Here is a 21,980-nt window from a genome sequence, read left to right as displayed (position 1 = left end):
CCACCATATGATATCAGGATAATTTGTATACTGTTTGTTTGATTATTTACATCTTGTCTTCAACGTCATATTTATACAATGTGGCACTGTATTTCACATAACTTCCCTAATGCCAAGACTTGTCTTTTCATGGCAAATATATAGCAAACATATATCTTCTGAAGAGTATTGTATTTAACTTTTCAAAATGGTAGGCCTATACAGTGCCATACATCCAACATTCGAACACATTGTTTGAACTTGTCCATCTGTATTCTCACTATTGCTATGTTAAATAATAATACATTAGATCGGATCACATTTCCCCTCAGAAAAGAAGCAAACAAAATGTCATTATGTTTATTAAAAGCAGGTTGATCCATTAAAATATTCCAAGCCACTTACATTGACCACTTTCATGCCAAACAGCAGTTGACTGTAGGAATATGCACAATGTTTGAAAAACTCAATAAACACTGCCACTTCTTTTACAATGCAAATCATGAAAGACATAAGAAAAAAGGCATATCTGAGCACTAATGATCAAACATAAAACATAAAATTGTCCAAAGGAACCATGTTCTCATTTAATAAAATTGGGATCATTTCTAAAACAATATCTGGATACACACATGTGAATAATAAATAATAGTAACACGGTAATAATAATAACAATAAAAACAACAATAATAGACATAAGGCTCATTTTGGGACCTGAGGATTTCATACATACAGTGTACAAGAAATTGGCTCACACAGCTTAGCGTGGCTATTTATGCACTTGTAATGAAGGGAAAGGTGAGGAGAGAAAAGACATCCATCTATCGGCTTTCCACCACACTGTAGTTCCTACCAGAAGCCATTTTGGTGCTGACTGTACTGCAGCTGCCAGTATTATGAGGCTGGGTGGATGGGAACCATGTTGGCTCAAAATGTTATAATTTATACTGTATATAACAGTCCATATATAACGATACAGTGCCTTGCGAAAGTATTCCGCCCCCTTGAACTTTGCGACCTTTTGCCACATTTCAGGCTTCAAACATAAAGATATAAAACTGTATTTTTTTGTGAAGAATCAACAACAAGTGGGACACAATCATGAAGTGGAACGACATTTATTGGATATTTCAAACTTTTTCAACAAATCAAAAACTGAAAAATTGGGTGTGCAAAATTATTCAGCCCCCTTAAGTTAAAACGTTGTAGCGCCACCTTTTGCTGCGATTACAGCTGTAAGTCGCTTGGGGTATATCTATCAGTTTTGCACATCGAGAGACTGAAATGTTTTCCCCATTCCTCCTTGCAAAACAGCTCGAGCTCAGTGAGGTTGGATGGAGAGCATTTGTGAACAGCAGTTTTCAGTTCTTTCCACAGATTCTCAATTGGATTCAGGTCTGGATTTGACTTGGCCATTCTAACACCAAGATATGTTTATTTTTGAACCATTCCATTGTAGATTTTGCTTTATGTTTTGGATCATTGTCTTGTTGGAAGACAAATCTCCGTCCCAGTCTCAGGTCGTTTGCAGACTCCATCAGGTTTTCTTCCAGAATAGTCCTGTATTTGGCTCCATCCATCTTCCCATCAATTTTAACCATCTTCCCTGTCCCTGCTGAAGAAAAGCAGGCCCAAACCATGATGCAGCCACCACCATGTTTGACAGTGGGGATGATGTGTTCAGGGTGATGAGCTGTGTTGCTTTTACGCCAAACATAACGTTTTGCATTGTTGCCAAAAATTTCAATTTTGGTTTCATCTGACTAGAGCACCTTGTTCCATATGTTTGGTGTGTCTCCCAGGTGGCTTGTGGCAAACTTTAAATGACACTTTTTATGGATATCTTTAAGAAATGGCTTTCTTCTTGCCACTCTTCCATAAAGGCCAGATTTGTGCAATATACGACTGATTGTTGTCCTATGGACAGAGTCTCCCACCTCAGCTGTAGATCTCTGCAGTTCATCCAGAGTGATCATCCTCTTGGCTGCATCTCTGATCAGTCTTCTCCTTGTATGAGCTGAAAGTTTAGAGGGACGGCCAGGTCTCGGTAGATTTGCAGTGGTCTGATACTCCTTCCATTTCAATATTATCGCTTGCACAGTGCTCCTTGGGATGTTTAAAGCTTGGGAAATCTTTTTGTATCCAAATCCGGCTTTAAACTTCTTCACAACAGTATCTCGGACCTGCCTGGTGTGTTCCTTGTTCTTCATGATGGTCTCTGCCATTTTAACGGACCTCTGAGACTATCACAGTGCAGGTGCATTTATACGGAGACTTGATTACACACAGGTGGATTGTATTTATCATCATTAGTCATTTAGGTCAACATTGGATCATTCAGAGATCCTCACTGAACTTCTGGAGAGAGTTTGCTGCACTGAAAGTAAAGGGGCTGAATAGTTTTGCACGCCCAATTTTTCAGTTTTTGATTTGTTAAAAAAGTTTGAAATATCCAATAAATGTCGTTCCACTTCACGATTGTGTCCCACTTGTTGTTGATTCTTCACAAAAAAATACAGTTTTATATCTTTATGTTTGAAGCCTGAAATGTGGCAAAAGATCGCAAAGTTCAAGGGGGCCGAATACTTTCGCAAGGCACTGTATATGAGGTCCTCTGTCGCTCAGTTGGTAGAGCATTGCGCTTGCAACGGCAGGATTGTGGGTTTGATACCTGGGACCATCCATCCGTAAAATGTACACACGCATGACTATAAATCGCTTTGGACTAAAGCGTCTGCTAAATGGCACATAATATTATATTTTATTTTATGTAAGAGTAAGTGCAGTTTCCAGGAAAAGGAACATAGGTCCCGAACCAGGCCATGACATAACGAGGTTTGTCAAGACACCCTGGTAGTTGCAGCGGTCACCAGTGAAACAAGGTTCTCTTCTTAATCTTTTCAGTACAGTAGGTGTCCTAGATACAGTCTTTGAGGATTCAGGGAATGACAATCATCACTGCAGGTATGGGTCTCTTGAACGTAGCCTCATTTCATGTGTGTGAGTTAATTCCCTTCACACTGTCCAGGGTCAGCGGCATCTTAACTCGCCAGTTGTACCCTTATCCAAATTATGTTAGAAAGTAGCAGTCTCCTTTTTTTTTGGGGACCCAAGCTCTCACAGGGGTTCCTGAAACGTACACAGCTTCTTGTGCATCGTATCTCCTCGTCTTCATAAAGAAACGCTTTTGAGATTATCCATTTACGGAAAACATTTTAAAAAGACAGAAAGCGGCAACAACGTAATTTCAGCGTTTATCAACACTGCTTATGTAACAGTTTCCAAGCTGGACTTTCAATATCTCCCATGAAAGGCTTGAGGGAAATATATTGTCAACAAAGGGGGTATCTGTTAGAGGAAGAAGATACATGGCCTCTTTGTCCAGTGTCCTCATGGAAAGCAGTGTGGTCCAGGAGCTGTTTGTCATAGGAACGTCCTGGCTGTGAAATAGAGTGCAAGCATATTGACCATGGATACCGCTGATAACTCCGGGGCTGCACCAATGGCCATTGAACCTGCAATAAAACCAGTCAAATCTAACGAGTTTCTTACAGTATATGCTGTTCAGAATGCAGTTCAATTTATTCTAGACACTGAATAAGGGTTGGGGTAAATTCCATTTCAATTCAGGAGGTAAACTGAAATTCCAATTCCCCAAATGTCTCTAGCACTTTGCATTACAGCACGGGAGAAAGTGGTATTAACATGGTAATAGTATGGTAACAATTTACGGTTACGCACCATGAAAGCAATATGTAACTAGTGCTGGAATTAAAGGGTTTAAGGTTAGAGGAGTTTGGAAAAACAGATCCCTGTTACCATATGAATTGTTAGCCCTCTATTACATATTTGGCGTATTACCTTAAAACGAGATTATAATTACACAGATATTAATGACTAACTGGGAAAAATAAGGTCTGTTATTAACACTTTGTCCCGTGAGGTAATGTAATTTCTCGTAGAGATGCATTTTGGAAAATGTGAATTTGAATTTCAGTTTACTTTCTGAACTGACTGACGTGGGATTGACCTCAACCCTGCACTGAATTAAGAATACCCTCAAACACATAATGAGTGATAGGTTGTCATGATGAGTGAGGTTGTCACATCTCGTCTGCAATAATGTTTTCCACCATGTTGTTATTGCTCAAATGTATCTGGAGGTGGCGCCGCTATACTGTATTTTGGATCATAATGGTTAGACAGAAGGGCCCATTATACTGGACTTGTTTGCATTGAATCCAATTAAAGATGTACATGTGTAATGAATGATATGATGTTGCTCTTGTGTTAAAAAAATATCAATTCTGTTCTGTCCCTAATGTTATTTCAGTCATTTCAATTCAAATTATTACATGATCTCATGCAAAAAGTTAAATCAGTTGGCCCTCATAATAATTGTATAATTTGGTGGGTGCTTATTTGTCCTATTTCACACATGTACAAGTGTGTATTGATACACATAGTATGAATTGGAAATGTGGTTTTTGCATATCCCAACTCCCCGTGAGACACCCTCAGAGAGTGGGGACACGGCCAGGGTCAGACATTATCAACGACGACTCTAGATCAATTGGGGTTAAGTGCTTTGCTCAAGAGCACATCTGCAGATTTTTCAACTTGTCAGCATGGGGATTTGAACTAGCAATCTTTCAGTTACTGGCCCAATGCTCTGACCGTGTCAGGCAAAATGTCCCACCTGCTATCCTGGGAATAGTGATTTGTCTGCTGCTACTCCCCTCTCCTCCCTCGCTGAAGGGTTTGATCTGGATGACATAGTCCTCGTTGACCGGTAGCGCCAGCTCCAGAGACGTGGTGTTGGTTTCGACCACGTTGGGACGACTGTGTCTGTCCTGTGTGTACATCACCTGGAGAGATGTGACAACACAAATCATACACAGTGTGGATCTGCACAACATAGCCTAGAGTGCACATACTGTATAAGAATCACTACGAGAATCAACCTTGTCGTGATCAGAAACACTGCTATGCTTATTATATACTTTGCTTATAAGAATCAGTCTGTTCAGTCATTCAAGTGCTGAACAACATAGGTGAATAACCCTAGCACATACTGGATCATTTAATAAATAATAAGAAAAAAAGTTGAAATACGGGTTTACTCCCGTACTTTGTAACCAGTGACCTCGGACTCGTTCTCCAGAGCTCTAACATGATCCCATTTGAGGATGACCTTCGAGTTTGAGGTGTTCCATATGATCTTCACCGGTGCCTGGCTTGGGGCTGGAAGAAAATAAAACGTGAACCCTTCATTTGGATAGTCCATCTGTAGATGCTGATGGTCTATTGATAGTTTGTTGGGTATTTATAGATGGGCTATCCAAATAAAATGTCTCCAGTCCAAAGAGTATTCAAACACAGCGAGTCAGGGTCAATATTTATTTTTTCAAGTGAGGGGGGTGAGGCTCTATGGAGTGGATGCAGGCAGGTATCCTTGAATGTAGGTTTTGTACTTACGGGGTTTCTTGGTGGTGACATTGACTGTGGCACAGTGAGGGCCCACCCCAGCACTGTTGTACGCTCGGAGGGAGATAAAGTAGGTTCTGCTGCCCTCCAGGCCTCTGATCACCACAGACGTCCGGTTACCCGTGGTCCTGATCACACTGGCTGTCTCCTGTCTCTCCCGCTCCCCCCAGTACCTCAGCTACAGTTCAAAACACACCGGTCAACACTACAGGTCAGCATCCCTGATATGTTTAAACATTTTTTCCTCATCAATTAAATCAATCAACTGTATTTTTAAAGCACAGCCACACTGGCCACAAACTCCCCAGTAGGATGAACCCTAGAGAAGAACCCATCTTCCTCGGGCTGTACCGGGTAGAAGTTAAGAGTAGGCTGGATAGTTTGTCACGTCAGAGTATTCATATGCTTGTCTAAGGCCGTGGTCACATTATGATTTTGTGTTAGAATATTTCGGAGTGAGCCAATACTTTTTCAATGGGAATCATCCGTTGCCCGACGAATGACAACAGAGCTGATTGTCTGACAACAACAAAAAACGCACAAAGGCGTTTGACAGATTGACAGATTTCTGGATGTCAATTTTCTGTTATTTTTCAAAGATACTGGAGAGACCTACAAAAACTTCTGCCTTTATTTCATTATTCGGAGTGGCACCACAGGAGGCCCCTCTGATGCTATGGGCAACATGCTGGCCTTTACCACTCTTCTAGCTAGACGTCTTCTACTATTGAAGTGGAAAGATCAGTTTCCTTCTACTTTAAGCCATTGGATAAAGGAAGTTACGCAACATCTCAAGCTAGGGAAAATGTGCTACTCCGTTAGGGGATCTGCAATTACATTTATAATATCTAGCAAACCTTTCCTATCCTTTGTAGAAGACATGGGCCCAGATAATTTCATAACTACATAAACCAACCCAAATTAGAATTTGTATCCCTATTTTTACTCTTCTTTACTTTTTTGTTTGATTATATTTTTGTTTTGTTTGTTATTTGGTCAAATTCTATATCATGCAAGCTGTGGGTTAGATTTGGTACGGGATCCTTTTTTTGTCCTGTTGGAGCATGGGGGGGGTTGAAGTAGGTTTGATCTGGTAGGGGATCCGTTTATGTTTTGCCCTCTACCTGTTCGGTCTGTATTATCTGTATAATCATTCAAAATGCCAAATAGAAAAACATTTGATAAAAATAAAAAACAAAAACTTTTGACGGATAAAACTCGTCTGAAAACAGTTGACTCGAGTACTAATGACGGACAAAAACGAACAATCATATACGATTTCATCCATGTTCATGCGTCTCAGTGTGGCTGTACGCTAACTGATAGTTGTTCAGACAGGATAGGGTGTTGATTTAATTTACATAAATGTAACAATTCAATGAGGGATAATACTGGATAGTCCATTGATCATGTACGAAGAGAAATACTGAAGCAGTGTCAGATCTATCCATTTTATGTCTATGATGTCCAGTGTGTTTGGGCTCTGACCTCGTAGCCCAGGATGCGTCTCCTATTGTTGCTCCAGGGCAGGGCCTTCCAGGTGGCCTCTACCTCCGATGCCGACACACTCCTGGCCCGCACCCTACCCGGGGCTCTGCTGGGCTCTAGGGTCACACACACAGTGAATGTGTAACTACTGATAGCGGACAATAAGAAATAAAGTGCCTATAGAAAGTCTACATCCCCTTTGACTTTAAAAAAATATATATTTTGTCATTGATCTACACAAAACACTTCATAATGTCAAAGTGAAGGAAAAATTTGCCACATTTAAAAACATTTTTTTTTTTATAGTTGTTCAATAAGTATTCATTTTTCTGTTGAGGCAAGCCTAAATGAGTTCAGAAGTCAAATTTGGCTAAACATATCACATAATAAGTTATATGGACTCCATCTGTGTGAAATAATAGGGGTGACATGATTTTTTAATGACTACCCTTTCCTCTGTCCCCCATACATACATCATCTGTAAGGTCCTTCAGTCAAGCATTGAATTTCAAGCACAGATTCAACTATAAAGATCAGAGAGCTTTTCAAAGGCCTCACAAAGAAGGGCACTGATTGGTAGATGGTTAACAATAACAAATTACACATCAAATATATCTTTACGTATGCTCAAGTTTCTAATTATGCTGTGGATGATGTATTAAACCACCCAGACACATCAAAGATGCAGTCGTCCTTCTGAACTGAGCTGCAGGACAGGAAGGAAACTGCTTAGGGATGTTACCATGAGGCCATTTGTGATTTTAAAACAGTTACAGAGTTTAATGGATGTGATAGGAGAAAACTGAGGATGGATCAAAAACATTGTAGTGACTCCACAATAATGGCCTAAATGACAGAGGGAAAACAATAATACAAATATACAGAATAAAAAAAATATTCCAAAACATGCAACAAGGCACTGAAGTAATGAAAAACAAGGTAAAGGAATACACTTTTTGGCCTAAATGCAAAATCGTATGTTTGGGGCAAATCCAACAACACATCACTGAGTAACTGCCTCCTTATTTTCAAACATGGTTGTGGCTGCATCATGGTATAGGTATGTTTGACATCGGCAAAGACTGTAGACTTTTTCAGGATGAAAAGAAACGGGACAGGCTAAATGAAAATACATTTAAAAATCCTAGAGGATAACCTGCTTCAGTCTGCTTCACCGGGAGAGGAATTCACCTTTCAGCAGGACAATAACACAGCTAAATCTACACTGGAGTTGCTTACCAAGAAGTGAATGTTCCTGAGTGGCCGAGTTACAGGTATATTAGTGTTTCATTTTCATTCATCTTAAAAAATAATTCAAATTTGTATTCCACTTTGACATTAGAGTATTTTGCTAGATCGCTGACAAGAAAAGTACAACTAAATCAATGTTAACCTCACTTTGTAACACATTAAAATGTGAAGAAATCCAAGGAAGGTGTAGAGTTATTATACTCACTATACATATAGCATCTGAAATGAAAAGGAATGATGGAATAGGTATGTTGTGTACTCAGCTGGGTCTGGCATCACTTAAACTTTGCAAAAAATACTCTACAGTGTTGAACCCTGTAGAGGTATTGATGGATTTCAGAATTCTAGAGTTATATAGAACATCTCAATAACGTTAGAAAAAAAATATCATTTTCACGTTATTCATTCCCTAAATAAATAACAGTGTCTGGCAGTGTACTGTACCTTCCTCTGCAGAGTAGATGGTGGCCACCGGCCCAAAGGGGCCCTCCCCTTTGTTATTGTACACGCCCACTTTCACATGAAACGGAGAGAAGGGAGCGATGCTCTCGTTCTTGAAGATGTATCTGGAGGCGTCGGGGGAGGTGACTGCTGCCTGCATCCAGCCTTGAGCCCCCTGAGGTCGGAAAGCTACCACATAGCCAAATCCTGGGCCACTCTGTAGCTCTTCAGGGACAGGCTGCAGAAAGAGGTGAAAACACAAATGTACATCGGTGCATTCACATAATGCACATCTACCTTCTAATACTGCCATGCCGACCGGAACTACTTTTCTGGTTCGTATAAAACATTTTCACATTGTCCTCTTCAGCGTGGTTCTAGCAACTTTGGTGAATGCGTAACCAGGCCAGCTCAATACAGCTTGGTTGGGCCCAGTAGTGTAAAAATACCTATTGGCACAACCTGCATGCTCTGAAACATACTTGCAGTCAGAGAATGGGTTATGTTCGATTCATAATTGATTTCAACATATCATTTGGTGCACTTTGCTGAATCTGTATGACTTTACCAATCAAGCTGATCATCTTTATTAGTAGTGTTCACTTTACCTCCCAAGTGATGACAAGCTCCGAGCGACCACCACCACCTCCGTTCACTCTGGATGGCGTTATCTTGGGAGCTGCAAGATCAAGGGTGTTTGTTTTCATAGAGAAACTTCAATGTCTGCATGCCTCCTACTATTATCATGGAAAAACATCTGTCAATTATTGCTGTTAATTGTTGGGGTCACCGTGCAGTTTTTAAACAAAAGATCCTCCTCATCATCAATCATCAACATCCCAGTGGAAATAGGCTTGTACTGTACCTCTTGCACTTTCCTATAATAATGCATTAACAATATTGCATCACACAACTTGAATGTAAACAAACAATTCATTGGGTAAAATTGCACATATTATATTACAGTATTCAGAATTCATCGTTGTGTTGGAAGCTATGTGGGGCAGATACAGTACATACGCATGTCTTTGGTCCGGGATTTTTTGGAAGGTTTGCTGGGCTCTCCTGTTCCGATGGCGTTGGTTGCCAGCACTCTGAACTCATACTCCACCCACGGACTGAGGTCAATGACAGTGGCTGTCAGCTGTTTGCCCCCAAGAAGTTCAGGAACTAACCCAGACAACAAATAGCCTTTAATTAGCATGTTGCAGGATCTTCTAGTGCTATATAAATACAGTCTATAACTTTGTGTGCTAATTGTGATGATGTACCTTGAACCTTGATTATGTTGTGACTGCAATATTCAATTTAATATACAGTGTGTGTGATAGATAAAGATGCACGTGCACACACACACACACCTGTGATGACTCCCTGCCAGCCCAGTGAAAAAGTTGTGCGGGCCTGGATGTTGTGGGTGAAGACTGGGCTGTGGTTGTCAGGACCCGGTCCCCAGGAGAGAGACGCTGTGCTGTCTGTCATCTCTGTCACCTGGAATTCCACAGGTGGACCTGGAGCACCTGGAAAGAATTGTGATCACAGCATCATCTTAGTTGATCAACATGAGATATAAAGTACAGTGTATTCTACACATACATTTTAATAATATATTTATTAATTAAAATGTACTGTAGCAGTCATGATTCAAAAACAAGCTTACGAAGAGGTCTAAACATTATGGGCTGAATATTGGAGAGTAGGAGAACTCAAGGTTCCAGGTTTAATTCTAAACCTTCCATTTGCTACATTAGTGGCAAAAGTGGGATTTCACAATTCAAATTGTTTTTTTGTTTTTTTTACTGGATCCTACAACAGATCAATGTGACATTTTCTGCTACTGGTGCTCCAGCATAGCCATACCTCTAACTACCACATCGGTGGCGATGGAAACACTGTCCACCTTGGTCTGGACAGCACAGGTATACTTCCCAGCATGCCTCAGCTGAATGTTACGGATCATGATGTCACCTGCTGAGCGCTGTCCATAAGGAATGTCAAACCAGAGCAGTAAGGAAAATGTTAAAATTCTAGAAAAGATATCAAATAAAAGGCCCTTCTTCAAATACGAGCAGGATGAGAGTACACTTGATTGGTTGTGTTCAATATATGAGGTGAAAGTCATGATAAAAGTCAAAGACCTTCAGTAGAAACGGCTGAATATTTCAGACCGTTTAATGATGACAGTTTCTATCTGAGAGAATGAAAAGGCTATTTTCAGTCCCATTCCTTTTACTCCTTTCTGTTTCTAATTGTCAGCTATAATACATGCTGACCTTTGAAGCTGCTCTACTGTACTTGTTAGTATGACTTTTGTCACATAGATAAGATTGAGGTCAAGACGACCAATGCTTTCAGACCGTAGAAGACCAACATTTGTGAGGAGATCATTTTTGCCGAGCATTAGCTCACACTCACTATACTCTGATGGTTTCTTGTTATTGGGCCTCAAAATACCCAAGTTACAATGTAGTTGTAAGTAACTCATGTGGTGGGCGGCACTTGGAGTTTTAGCTTGAACATTGTAAGGAAACTGGGCTCCATGTGAGCGAAACTGGGATCCACATGGCCAAAACAATAATGATAAACACTTTTTTTGCATAACAGTATACACTCTCTATCACAAAACACTTTTTACAAAACAGTAGACAACTCTCTACGTAGGACACAAACATCTATTGTGTAAAGTATGTCAATCAAAACTAAATAATTGTTTCACAGCCAATAACAATTACTTCCATAATGTATATCTTTACCACCAACATGTAAAACCCTTTGCATAATTGTTAACCTCCTAATGAGTCCATAAATACACATTAAATAGTTCACCTGTCAATTGTTTGGTTTTCCATGGGTTACAAAGTAGATGACATTGATATTTTTTTATATTGGCAGCTGTTTTATAGGGAAAATATTTAATGTGTTGCACAGTATATAAAAACATATGGCCTTATATAAAAAGGAAATTTAATTGAACAGTCCTTACTTTTTTACAGTTATTGTGTTTACTGTACTTCAGTCATGTTTGGGGGGGAATTACTTTCAATATTACTCTATTCTATGTTGCTTTTCAGAGGCCTCATCATGTTTTACATATTTCTTTTGCCTTTGTATCTGGATTGCATATCTTAGATGCCCTTTTGCAAAAGTATGAATACAAATGCAATCAGTGGATACAAAATTCACTGTTAAGTGTTCTTAGAATATTAACACACTTTCCTCAGAAGAGTTGTGTTCACTGTTTTCAGCAATCAGTTAATACTAGTGATGAAAAATCTTAATCACTCCATCAGTGCTATTTCATGTACAACATAGTGAAATATTTAGGTAATTGGGGCTGTCATTTTAGGAATTTTTACAACATTGCAAATATGCAGAAAATTAAGTTGAGTTACTGTAATGCAACTTTAGGTAAGTCCTATTTCGTAACATTGTGACCATCCATTCGAGCTTTGCTTGGGTGTGGCCTATACATTCATATATCAGTTGTGTTCCTCCATCCTGATTTAGTGACTGCAAAGAAAATATATTGCTATAATAGGATTTTTGTTTTTAGACAGTCGTGTTGGGAGAAGATATACGGACACTCCTGGTGGACAAATCAATGACGTATAGAGCCGAGGGAAGCAAATCATACGGACCAACTTTCTTTGGCCAAAGACAGAACAGACTGTCATGCATTAATATTAGCAAATAAACCATACGACCTAGCTATTTAATATACAATTTAAAAAACTCACCACTTAAACTCGACACTTAACTTACCTGTCAAAGAAGACGCAGGGATTAAGTCATTCCTGCATGACAGTCAATTCGGTATTTGGCCAAAGAAAGTTGCTCAGTGTGATTTGGTACACTCCGCTCTCAGCTGCGCTATATACGCCATCAATTTGTCCACCCGTAGTGTCCGTATAGGTTCTCCCAGTAGTGTTCTTTTGTTGCAGTTAATTGCATTTTTGACAATATCTTATCGTTTTTATGAATGTTTTAGAAGGAAACTACAGTACATAAAAACATGTATTTGCTGTTTTGCAAAAGGCCACAGAGTTCTGTGTCGTACAAACACTGTTTTGAAAATCGACATTGTTCCAAAAAATGCTTGAACACCATTGAGATAAACTGTACTATTTGATCCTAATTCAGAGAATGCAGCTCACGACTATATAAAATGTTTGAATACCATCTTGTACCGTTGACTCTTTTTCATAGAAAATGTGTATCTATTAATGGTTATAGTTAGCATTTGTTGAGCCAATATTTAATAAATGGTGAGAACCTAATTTGATGATTAATAATACTTTTGGATAGCGTTAGATGCTTTTGTAAAGTGTACTTTAAGTTGTGACGGTGTAAGTTAATTTTGATATAGAAATATTCTCACCAGATGACAAATTATACTTTTTGATATGACATTTTGTGACAGGTATTTTAAGTTTTCATAGTGCATTAAGAGAAATGTATTGTTTTGGAAAACACACTTGCACTTTCGTGGGTTAAATTAACTATATACAGTGCCTTCAGAAAGTATTCATATCCCTTTACTTTTTTCACATTGTGTTGTGTTACAGACCAAATTGAGATTTGGTGTCACTGATCTACACATAATACCCTATAATGTCTAAGTGTAATTTTGTTTGTAAAACATTAAAAAAATTACAAAACAAAATGTTAAGCTGAAATGTCTTGAGTCAATAAGTATTCAACTCCCTTGTCATGGCAAGCCTATATATAGTAGAAATGTGCTTAACAAATTGCATTATAAGTTGCATGGACTCATTCTGTGTGCAATAATAGTGGTTATCAACGGAGACTAATGGAGAATAAACTATAAACTATCAAAATAAAGGAAGTCGCACTCTCCATGTTTAATCTCCCAGCAATTGAATGGGTATTTACCAACGTTTCGTCATCACTGTGCCTTCCTGCCGAAACATTGGTAAATACCCATTAAATTGCTGGGAGATTATACATGGAGAGTGCGACTTTCTTTATTTTGATAGTTTATAGTTTATTCGCCGTTAGTCAGCACCTCCACACAAACTATTATTCTGGGTGTGCGCCAACTCATGTTTTTTTAATCTACAATAATAGTGGTTAACATGATTTTTGAATGACTACCCCATCTCTGTACCCCCACACATAAAATTATCTGTAAGGTCCCTCAGTCGGCAGGAAATTTCAAACACAGATTCAACCACATAGACCAGGGAGGTTGAACATCCCTTTGAGCATGGTGAAGTTATTAATTAGGCTTTGGTTGGTGTATCAATACATCCAGTCGCTACAAAGATACAGGCGTCCTTCCTAACTCAGTTGCCGGTGACGAAGGAAACTGCTCAGGGATTTCACCATGAGGCCAATGGTTATTTTAAAATAAATAAATAATACTTTAATGGTTGTGATATGAGAAAACGTTGTAGTTACTCCACAATACTAACCTAAATGACAGAGTGAAAAGAAGGAATCCTGTGCAGAAAAAAAGTATTCCAAAGCATGCATCCTGTTTGCAACAAGGCACTAATAATAATACTGCTAAAAATCCAACACATTACATCACTGAGTAGTACTCAATCATGGTGATGGCTGCATCATGTTATGGATATACTTGTCATTGGCAAGGACTAGGGAATTTTTAAAAGATAAAAATAAATGGAATACAGCTATAAGCACGTGCAAAATCCTAGAGGAAAACCTGGTTCAGTCTGCTTTCCAACAGACACAAATTCACCTTTCAGCCGTACAATATGTCAGGATTTGGCCAGGATTGTTCTGGTTTTGGCCACTAGATGCCCTCATTGTGCTTTTTGACCCTTTTGTTTTCCCTGGTTTCCAGTTATTATTTGCACCTGTGCCTCGTTTCCCTTGAATGTATTTAAACCCTTCGTTTTCCTCAGTTCTTTGCTCTGTGTTTGAAGGTTAGCACCCAGCCCCAGTGATGATGTGAACATTTGTTGCGCCAGTTGGACTCTCTTGTGGTACTCTGTTTTTGTTCTCGTTTATTTATTTTTGATTATCTTTTGAGGCTTTTTTTCTGCTGTACCTACCACCTTGTGGATTTACCTTTTGACTTGGAGGATTACCTTTTTCTCTTGGATTTACTTTATGATTTATATTTTTGCCTGAAGAACTTTCCTTTTAATTTAATTAAAACACCATCTCAAGTACTGCTGTGTCTGCCTCATCTTCTGGGTTCTGCCGACTATTAGTGGCTCAGTTTGTTAAGTGACCGTTTCTCTCACCGGAGACCTGAGTATGCAACCGGGTCTTGACACAATAGCCAAAAGAAGAAGGCCAAATCTACACTGGCTTGAAAATCTATTAGCATAATCTTGAGAATGTCTGTCAAGCAACGATCAACCATCAAATATTGTACAGTCCAGGTGTGCAAAGCTCTTAGAGAGTTACCCAAAAAAGACTCACAGATGTAATCGCCGCCAAATGTGTTTCCACAAAGTATTGACTCATGGGAGTGAAGACTTATGTAAATTAGATATTTCTGTGTTTACATTTCCAACACGTGTTTTCAATGTTATTGTGTGTAGATGGGTGAGAAAAAAATATTTTTAATCCTTTTGTAATTCAGGCTGTAACACAACATTTGGAATACATCAAGGGGTATGAATACTTTCTGAAGGCACTGTACCTCCAACAAATATAATGTTTGATGAACATAACTATTTAACCTTTATGATATTACTCATTGCATTTAAGACACACTTTTCTGCAACATGTCAGCTTTGTGTCAAGTGATTAGTGCAGGGAGTCAAGCGCTCAAATGAAGCCATGAGGCAAACACAATTACACAACTAATGGCATTGCTGATGAGCCGGAGGAATATAGAACAAACTGTGGGTAGTAAGCAGCCAAGATATTATAATTGCTTTTCTAATTAAAGAGCAATACATTCAACTGTAGATGACCAAATGTAATGTTTGACTGAGCATTGAATCGACAATTCCTTAGGCAGCAGTTTTCTCAAAGGAGTAGTTGTTATCAACAAGCGGAACAGGCAAACAGGCAGACCCCTCTTGTTAATTGCAAAAACAAATTTGATATGATTCATGAATGAAAATCATTCAATACTCTTCCTCTAGTCCATTCACTATATATCAGCAGTAAAGTATTCATTGTTGTACTGTATATGTTATTGTGCTCATAACATAATGCTGTAAAAAGGTCTACTCTGCCCTTGGTAATTTTACATAATATAAACATACACAGTCAAAAAAAAATAATTTGATCAACTGTATGTAATTGGATTGCAAATCTCAAGTGACAACCACATAAATAAGTCAAGTAATTATAAAAGGTCATCATAGTAGACTTAATTCAAACACATGAGTGTAAGGCAGACTCAAAAGCACTTACTCCGCCAACTTTCTCAAAGTAGCCCCCATGGTTTCCAAAGTGGATGAGCTGTTCGTTGAAGAACCAGGTGAATTTCAAATCGAGCGTGGGGTCATGGGAGACTTGGCAGGGGAGGACGATGCTCTCGCCCACTGTCACGTCCAAATGCCCAGCTGGGCTGGTGATAATGGTGGTCTCTGCAAGAGACAAAAACAAGTTTAGCTACCTGGGCCAGACAGAAACAGTGGGGCGCTTCTCTTATCACTATCAACTTTGTTCTGCCTATTTACATTGACAAAATGTATATACACGTGTTTTATAGCACTATTGGGTTTCGTTTGAGTCCATTCAACTGGTTTTACTTTGGAGGCATGGGGCTATTCTGGTGTCTTGTGAACTCCGGGACTGTTATACTCCGGGACTGTTATACCTCTGAGATTGTGATTATTGTGCTTTGTTCCTGTAAAATAAATGGGCATTATCGTGTCCGGTAACACTTTATTTGGATTGTCCATCTGTAGATGCTCTACAGACGATTAGTAACATTTCAACCTTCTGTCTACTAACCCTAACCATAGCCATAACCCTAACCTCAACAGTTATCCTAACCCTAAACTTAACCCTAGCTCTTATTCTAAACCTAACCTTAGCAAGTAGTTGCTTATCAACAGATGGTCATACTATCAATAAACTATCTGTTGATAAGCAACTACTTGCTAAGGTTAGGTTTAGAATAAGAGTTAGGGTTAAGTTTAGGGTTAGGATAACTGTTGAGGTTAGGGTTATGGCTATGGTTAGGGTTAGTAGACAGAAGGTTGAAATGTTACTGATCGTCTGTAGAGCATCTACAGATGGACAATCCAAATAAATTCTGACCTCTTCAAACCACTTAGTATTTCATCCAAACGACTTAGTATCTCGCCCAAATGACTTACCTTAAGTTGTTATGCCAGTTGTGCTTCTGTTGTGCTTTCAGACCGTGTAATGATGGCTGTAATGGTCACGGATTCCATCCATTAATATGATTATGCATTGACAGTTTGTTGATAGCCTACAGCGGGGCTGCTTGCGATTGCCAACTTGTAACAGATGCCCATATAGCTATCTGATGATTCATTTTCATCATGGACCTGTCTAATAAGGGCGCCAAACGTTCTTGACTGTAGTGGATGGAGTCATAAACACTAGGGCCACTTGGCTTCTCAGTATACAAGTACCCGCTAGAGAACGTGCCTCTAGCTTAGGCATACTGTATCGTTATCAACCAAAAAGAAATACCACAGTAACAAAATATTAGTTGACTGTGTTAAAAATCCAAATCTTGGAATAAAAAACTATTTGTTCAATTTGATTTATAGATTTGATTTAGCTGAAATATCACAAGGAACTCGAAAGTAGTAGAGCCCAGTAACAGCTTCTTTATATAAAGAAAATGGAAAAATATCATCTCAAGTTGTGGCTGTAATGTTCACTGAATGGACAGCGCCTGTCTAGACAGCTATGGAAATCTCCTGTTCAGGCGTTGGCTCATATTGTCATCCTTTCTCATACACTGAATGAGAATGAACAGTGTAAGTGGCTTTAGCTGTCACTGTTTGTTCAAACTATAACCACAAGTCACTTACAAAGTAATGCATCACTGAAGAAACTAAGAAACCACACAAACCCATTCATTCCTCTGCACGCCTCCATTTCCACAGGTCAGTCCGGAGTCTATAATTTGGTTCCATTTGGCTAGACAAAAAGCCCTCCTATTTCAACCACAGCATGGTGGTATCCTGCATAACAACCTAATCTTTGCTCTGGCTCTTTTGAGTGTCTTTTCCACTTCGGCAGTGCAGTGAGATACGCAGGGCTGAGTTTCCATACAGCCAAGCCCCAGCTGAATTATGCATGGGTGTCATAAGCGTCTAATGGACAGAGAATCAGACACTGCATGTCAGATGGTGTTTAAGGTCTCTATACGTTACGCTGTCAAAACAGCCCAGTGGGTCATCTCACACCCCCTAGGGTGCATTCCAGGTGAGGCTATGAATGCATGCCCTTTGAATGAATGTCTCAAGACCAAAAAATGAGGAGACTTCATAACACATTCATAATCCCTACATGCTGCATTGATAAGCCGTGCTTATGTCAACAACCGCTAGTCAATATTTTTGTTATGTCACAGTACTGTCCTTTACACTGCAACTATGAAAATGCGGCTCTTGAAATAATGTATGTACTGCTTATGTACTGCTTATGAATGTGTTATGACGTTCTTATGTAGGTACCCTTCAAATAAGCTGTTATCTAAATGAGAATGAAGATTTTCAACTGCTACCTATTGAGTTTGGAAATATGGAATCATTTGAACACATTTTGACATGCGTGTTTCAATGTCATCCAGCTTACATTTTGCTAGTGCATTACTTTACTTGACAATGAAAAGGGTATCATGGTTTCCCTCTTCATTGTCATCTCATTGATTTCTTGTTGCTAACATGGTATGGACGAACCACTATCAATCCAGGATAATTATACAGGATATCAGGGCTGTGCACAGACCATTCGGAGGTCAAATTTCCTCGGAATAAACATCACGGAGAAACTGAAATGGTCCACCCACACAGACAGTGTGATGAAGAAGGCAGCTGAATAAATTGTTCTTGGCACCTAAACCCTCACGAACTGTTACAGATGCACAATTGAGAGCATCCTGTCGGGCTGTATCCCCGCCTAGTACGGCAACTTCAGGGCTCTCAAGAGGGTGGTGCGGTCTGCTCAACGCATCACTGGGGGCAAACTACCTGCCCTCCAGGACACCTACAGCACCCGATGTCACAGGAAGGCCAAAAAGATCATCAAGGACAACAACCACCCGAGCCACTGCCTGTTCAGTACAGGTGCATCAACACTGGGACCGAGAGACTGAAAAACAGCTTCTATCTCAAGGCCATCAGACTGTTAAATAGCCATCACTAGCACATTAGAGGCTGCTGCCTATATACATAGACTTGAAATCACTGGCCACTTTAATAAATGGAACACTAGTCACTTTAATAATGTTTACATATTTTGCATCTCAAATGTATATTGTATTGTATGCTATTCTACTGTATCTTAGTCTATGCCACTCTCTTGTCTATGCCACTCTCTTGTCCATATATTTATATATTGTTAATTCCATTCCTCTACTTAGATTTGTGTGTATTTGGTATATGTTGTGAAATTGTTAGATATTACTGCACTGTCGGAGCTTGAAACAGAAGCATTTCGTTACACACGCAATAACATATGCTAAACACGTGTATGTGACCAATACAATTTAACTTAAATGAATTGACTACAATCATAATTCTCTACTGTGTCTGCATCTGATCATTGCGAATGTAGTTAGAAGATGATGTAAATCAGCTATCTAACTAGTCTTTACTTGGTTTTAGTTTGTTGGTGACATCAGCCTTTTTGTTTTGTCCCCTGGCGACAGAAGGGCAGGGGGGATTTGTGAGATTAGCTAGTTTTATGGTCAATTCAGATACATTTAAAAAAAATAAGCTTTTTCCTCATAGGGCAAAAGGACAAGTTCTCGAGCACCACTAGGGGCCTAACTGTGCACATTCCTGCAGGGTATGTCTCTCCATAAAATAACAGTCTATGACATTTGTTGTAGCTTTCATTGCTATCATAACAGCCAGACACTTATTGTAGATTATACAAGTAGTTGATTGTAGCATGGTGCTAGCAATGGTAAAATTAAGAGTTTGTCACGAGTCCGACCGAGGGTGTTTCCCCTTCCCGGGCGGGTGGAGCTCGGCGGTCGTCGTCACCGGCCTATTAGCTGCCACTGATTGTTCTTCCTCCCCCTCCTTGTATGTTTATTGGTAGCACCTGTTCATGTTAATTAGTTTGTTTTTATTTGACAGCCGGCCCGCCTGGTTGTTGTGCGGGATTATTTCAATGTAACCTTCGGCTCTGTTGTAGAGGAACGTGTTAGTGCCTGGTCGTGATTTTTTCCATTGTATTTTTTGATTCCCTGTGTTTGGGAACGTAACTTTTGTGAGCACCCTGTGGTGCGTTGGTGCTATTAAAAGACGCACAGCATTGAACTCTGTCTCCTGCATTTGACTCCACACCCACGACACCCGGAGCATTACAGAGTTTGATTCTTGTATGGCACCATGTAGACAGATCACTCACTCTACTAATAGTGGGATCCGAACTTGAGAAACACACACATACCTTAAACTTGAATGTGAGACTTGCATTGATGTTAAATTGTATATCTGAAACTCAGTTTGAGTTAAGGGCAAATATGGAGATATGGTTACGTGCCGTATCTCAAGCCCTGAATGTGAATGTACAGGGAAAATCCACTCAAAAACGATGTATTGAATTTTGAATCATCATGATGTAAAAAAATCTATTTTAGTCCTCATTTGGACTAATTTTCCAAGAGTCATGATGATGTGGCTGGTGACCCTTTGCTTCTTGAAAGTCCAACATCTTGAAAACTTGACTGCTGACATGCAAAACATTTGCGGCTGTATCAACAGTGGACTGGGGGGGGGGAATCCCTTTAAGCAAAGATGGGCAATACTTTTACTCACTGTGGCTGATATTGATTTCTTTCAAAGGGGACTGGCTGGATTTCATGAATATAGTCTACAAAAATCACCTGTAAAATATACAGTATGTAAGATACTGCCATTCTTAGAGGCAAAAGGGCTGAAAAAAGGAAATGAAAGCAGTTTCTATACCAAACAATTTGCAATTCATAAATTGTGAGGAATCACCAAAAGGCATTTTAATAGAGCACTGTTGTTGACTCTGCTCTTTAGAAGGGCTTGGAAATCCATTGCCTTGCAGAAGCGGGTGATTTAAATAGATTTAACTCTTAAACAAACAGAGCATGGCTATTAGCTACCCCAGGAAGGTATGAATTAAACATTAAGCCATAGCAATGTAATGAATCTTAAATCCAATGCTAACTCTGAACATGCCCAATCAACTAATTGTATGTTTGTGTGGTACATGGAAACTATCTGTTATAGTATCATCAATCCTTACATGGCTCTGTAGTCTGGTTCCTCTAATGAGACACTTGTTCATGGATAGTGCAGATAGTTATCTTCTATTGCCAAGGATAACATTGGTCCCTTTCTTCATGCTCTGGTGATGTAAAAAGTCATACAATTAATTTTGGCCTGTTCCAAAATACCTCCTCTTCTCCAATAGTGCAGGGTCATTATATTACCCGAATTAAAAACTCTAAGGGTCCTACTCTCAACTAATAACAAACAACCAAACCTACTCGTGAAGCCTGCAGTACAATCTGCTGCTGCAAGCACCCAGTCAGCATTTTAAAAAAAAATGTACATCTTAATGCAAGGATTAGAGAAATGGAGAGCCATCTCAAGGAGTGAAAGTAGAGATACCTTTAACCAAAAGACTCCCAGCACTGCTTGCCACTCCAAACTGGTTCCTTGCCACGCAGGTGTAGAGGCCGACATCCATTTTGGTAACGTTTGCTATTCGAAGACTTCCATTGTCCAACACTGAGACTCTAGAAATGAATAAAAAAAATGAATGTCAATATCTTAAGTCATACTACACTGATAGTTGTCACAAACTGTAATTCAACTAAGGCCTGTTTCTGAAGATCTGAGAATGCTATTATTGATGAGTGGGTGAAATATATACAGAGATTGAACAAATAAAATAAATTAACATTTGTGACTGTTTAAACATTTGTGACTAAACTATTATTTTAAACATTGTTCTAAATCTTCAGTGAGGAGTGAAACCATTCTGTTCTTTTCACAGATCCAGACATCAAGGGCTGCAGTGTCTGATGGTTATATCACCCTTGCCATTGAATCATCAGTTTCAATAGATCTAACAAGTTGTGTGTCTATTAGTCAGAACAGTGAGATGTTATATTGATCAATGAAAACAGAGAACCAGTGGTATTGCTGCTGTGGCTCAGACTGGAGCTGTGCACCCCTGCC

At 39.3% G+C, this 21,980-nt stretch overlaps 1 protein-coding gene across 4 annotated transcripts in view; it reads right to left on the bottom strand.

The window, feature by feature from the left end:
- Positions 1 to 325: 325 nt before the first annotated feature.
- Positions 326 to 21,980, bottom strand: part of cntn3a.1 (contactin 3a, tandem duplicate 1) — a 104,446-nt gene continuing 82,791 nt past the window's right edge. For 3 of the 4 annotated variants that reach the window (XM_035740685.2, XM_035740682.2, XM_035740683.2), the window contains 12 exons: positions 21,408 to 21,535; positions 16,012 to 16,187; positions 10,507 to 10,624; positions 10,008 to 10,166; positions 9,667 to 9,816; positions 9,255 to 9,325; positions 8,650 to 8,884; positions 6,955 to 7,070; positions 5,458 to 5,644; positions 5,111 to 5,223; positions 4,679 to 4,847; positions 326 to 3,494 (listed from right to left, as the gene is read on the bottom strand). In XM_035740685.2, the coding sequence (XP_035596578.1) occupies positions 3,403 to 3,494; positions 4,679 to 4,847; positions 5,111 to 5,223; positions 5,458 to 5,644; positions 6,955 to 7,070; positions 8,650 to 8,884; positions 9,255 to 9,325; positions 9,667 to 9,816; positions 10,008 to 10,166; positions 10,507 to 10,624; positions 16,012 to 16,187; positions 21,408 to 21,535 (1,714 nt within the window). In that variant the 3' untranslated portion in view covers positions 326 to 3,402. The remainder of the gene's footprint in view (positions 3,495 to 4,678; positions 4,848 to 5,110; positions 5,224 to 5,457; positions 5,645 to 6,954; positions 7,071 to 8,649; positions 8,885 to 9,254; positions 9,326 to 9,666; positions 9,817 to 10,007; positions 10,167 to 10,506; positions 10,625 to 16,011; positions 16,188 to 21,407; positions 21,536 to 21,980) is intronic. The other variant, XM_035740686.2, reaches the window with a different exon arrangement.

This window comes from Oncorhynchus keta, chromosome 28 (assembly GCF_023373465.1).
Source record: "Oncorhynchus keta strain PuntledgeMale-10-30-2019 chromosome 28, Oket_V2, whole genome shotgun sequence".
Taxonomy (NCBI): Eukaryota; Metazoa; Chordata; class Actinopteri; order Salmoniformes; family Salmonidae; genus Oncorhynchus; species Oncorhynchus keta.
Note: the sequence above shows the minus strand (reverse complement) of the source record. Positions and strands in the feature narration are given on the sequence as shown.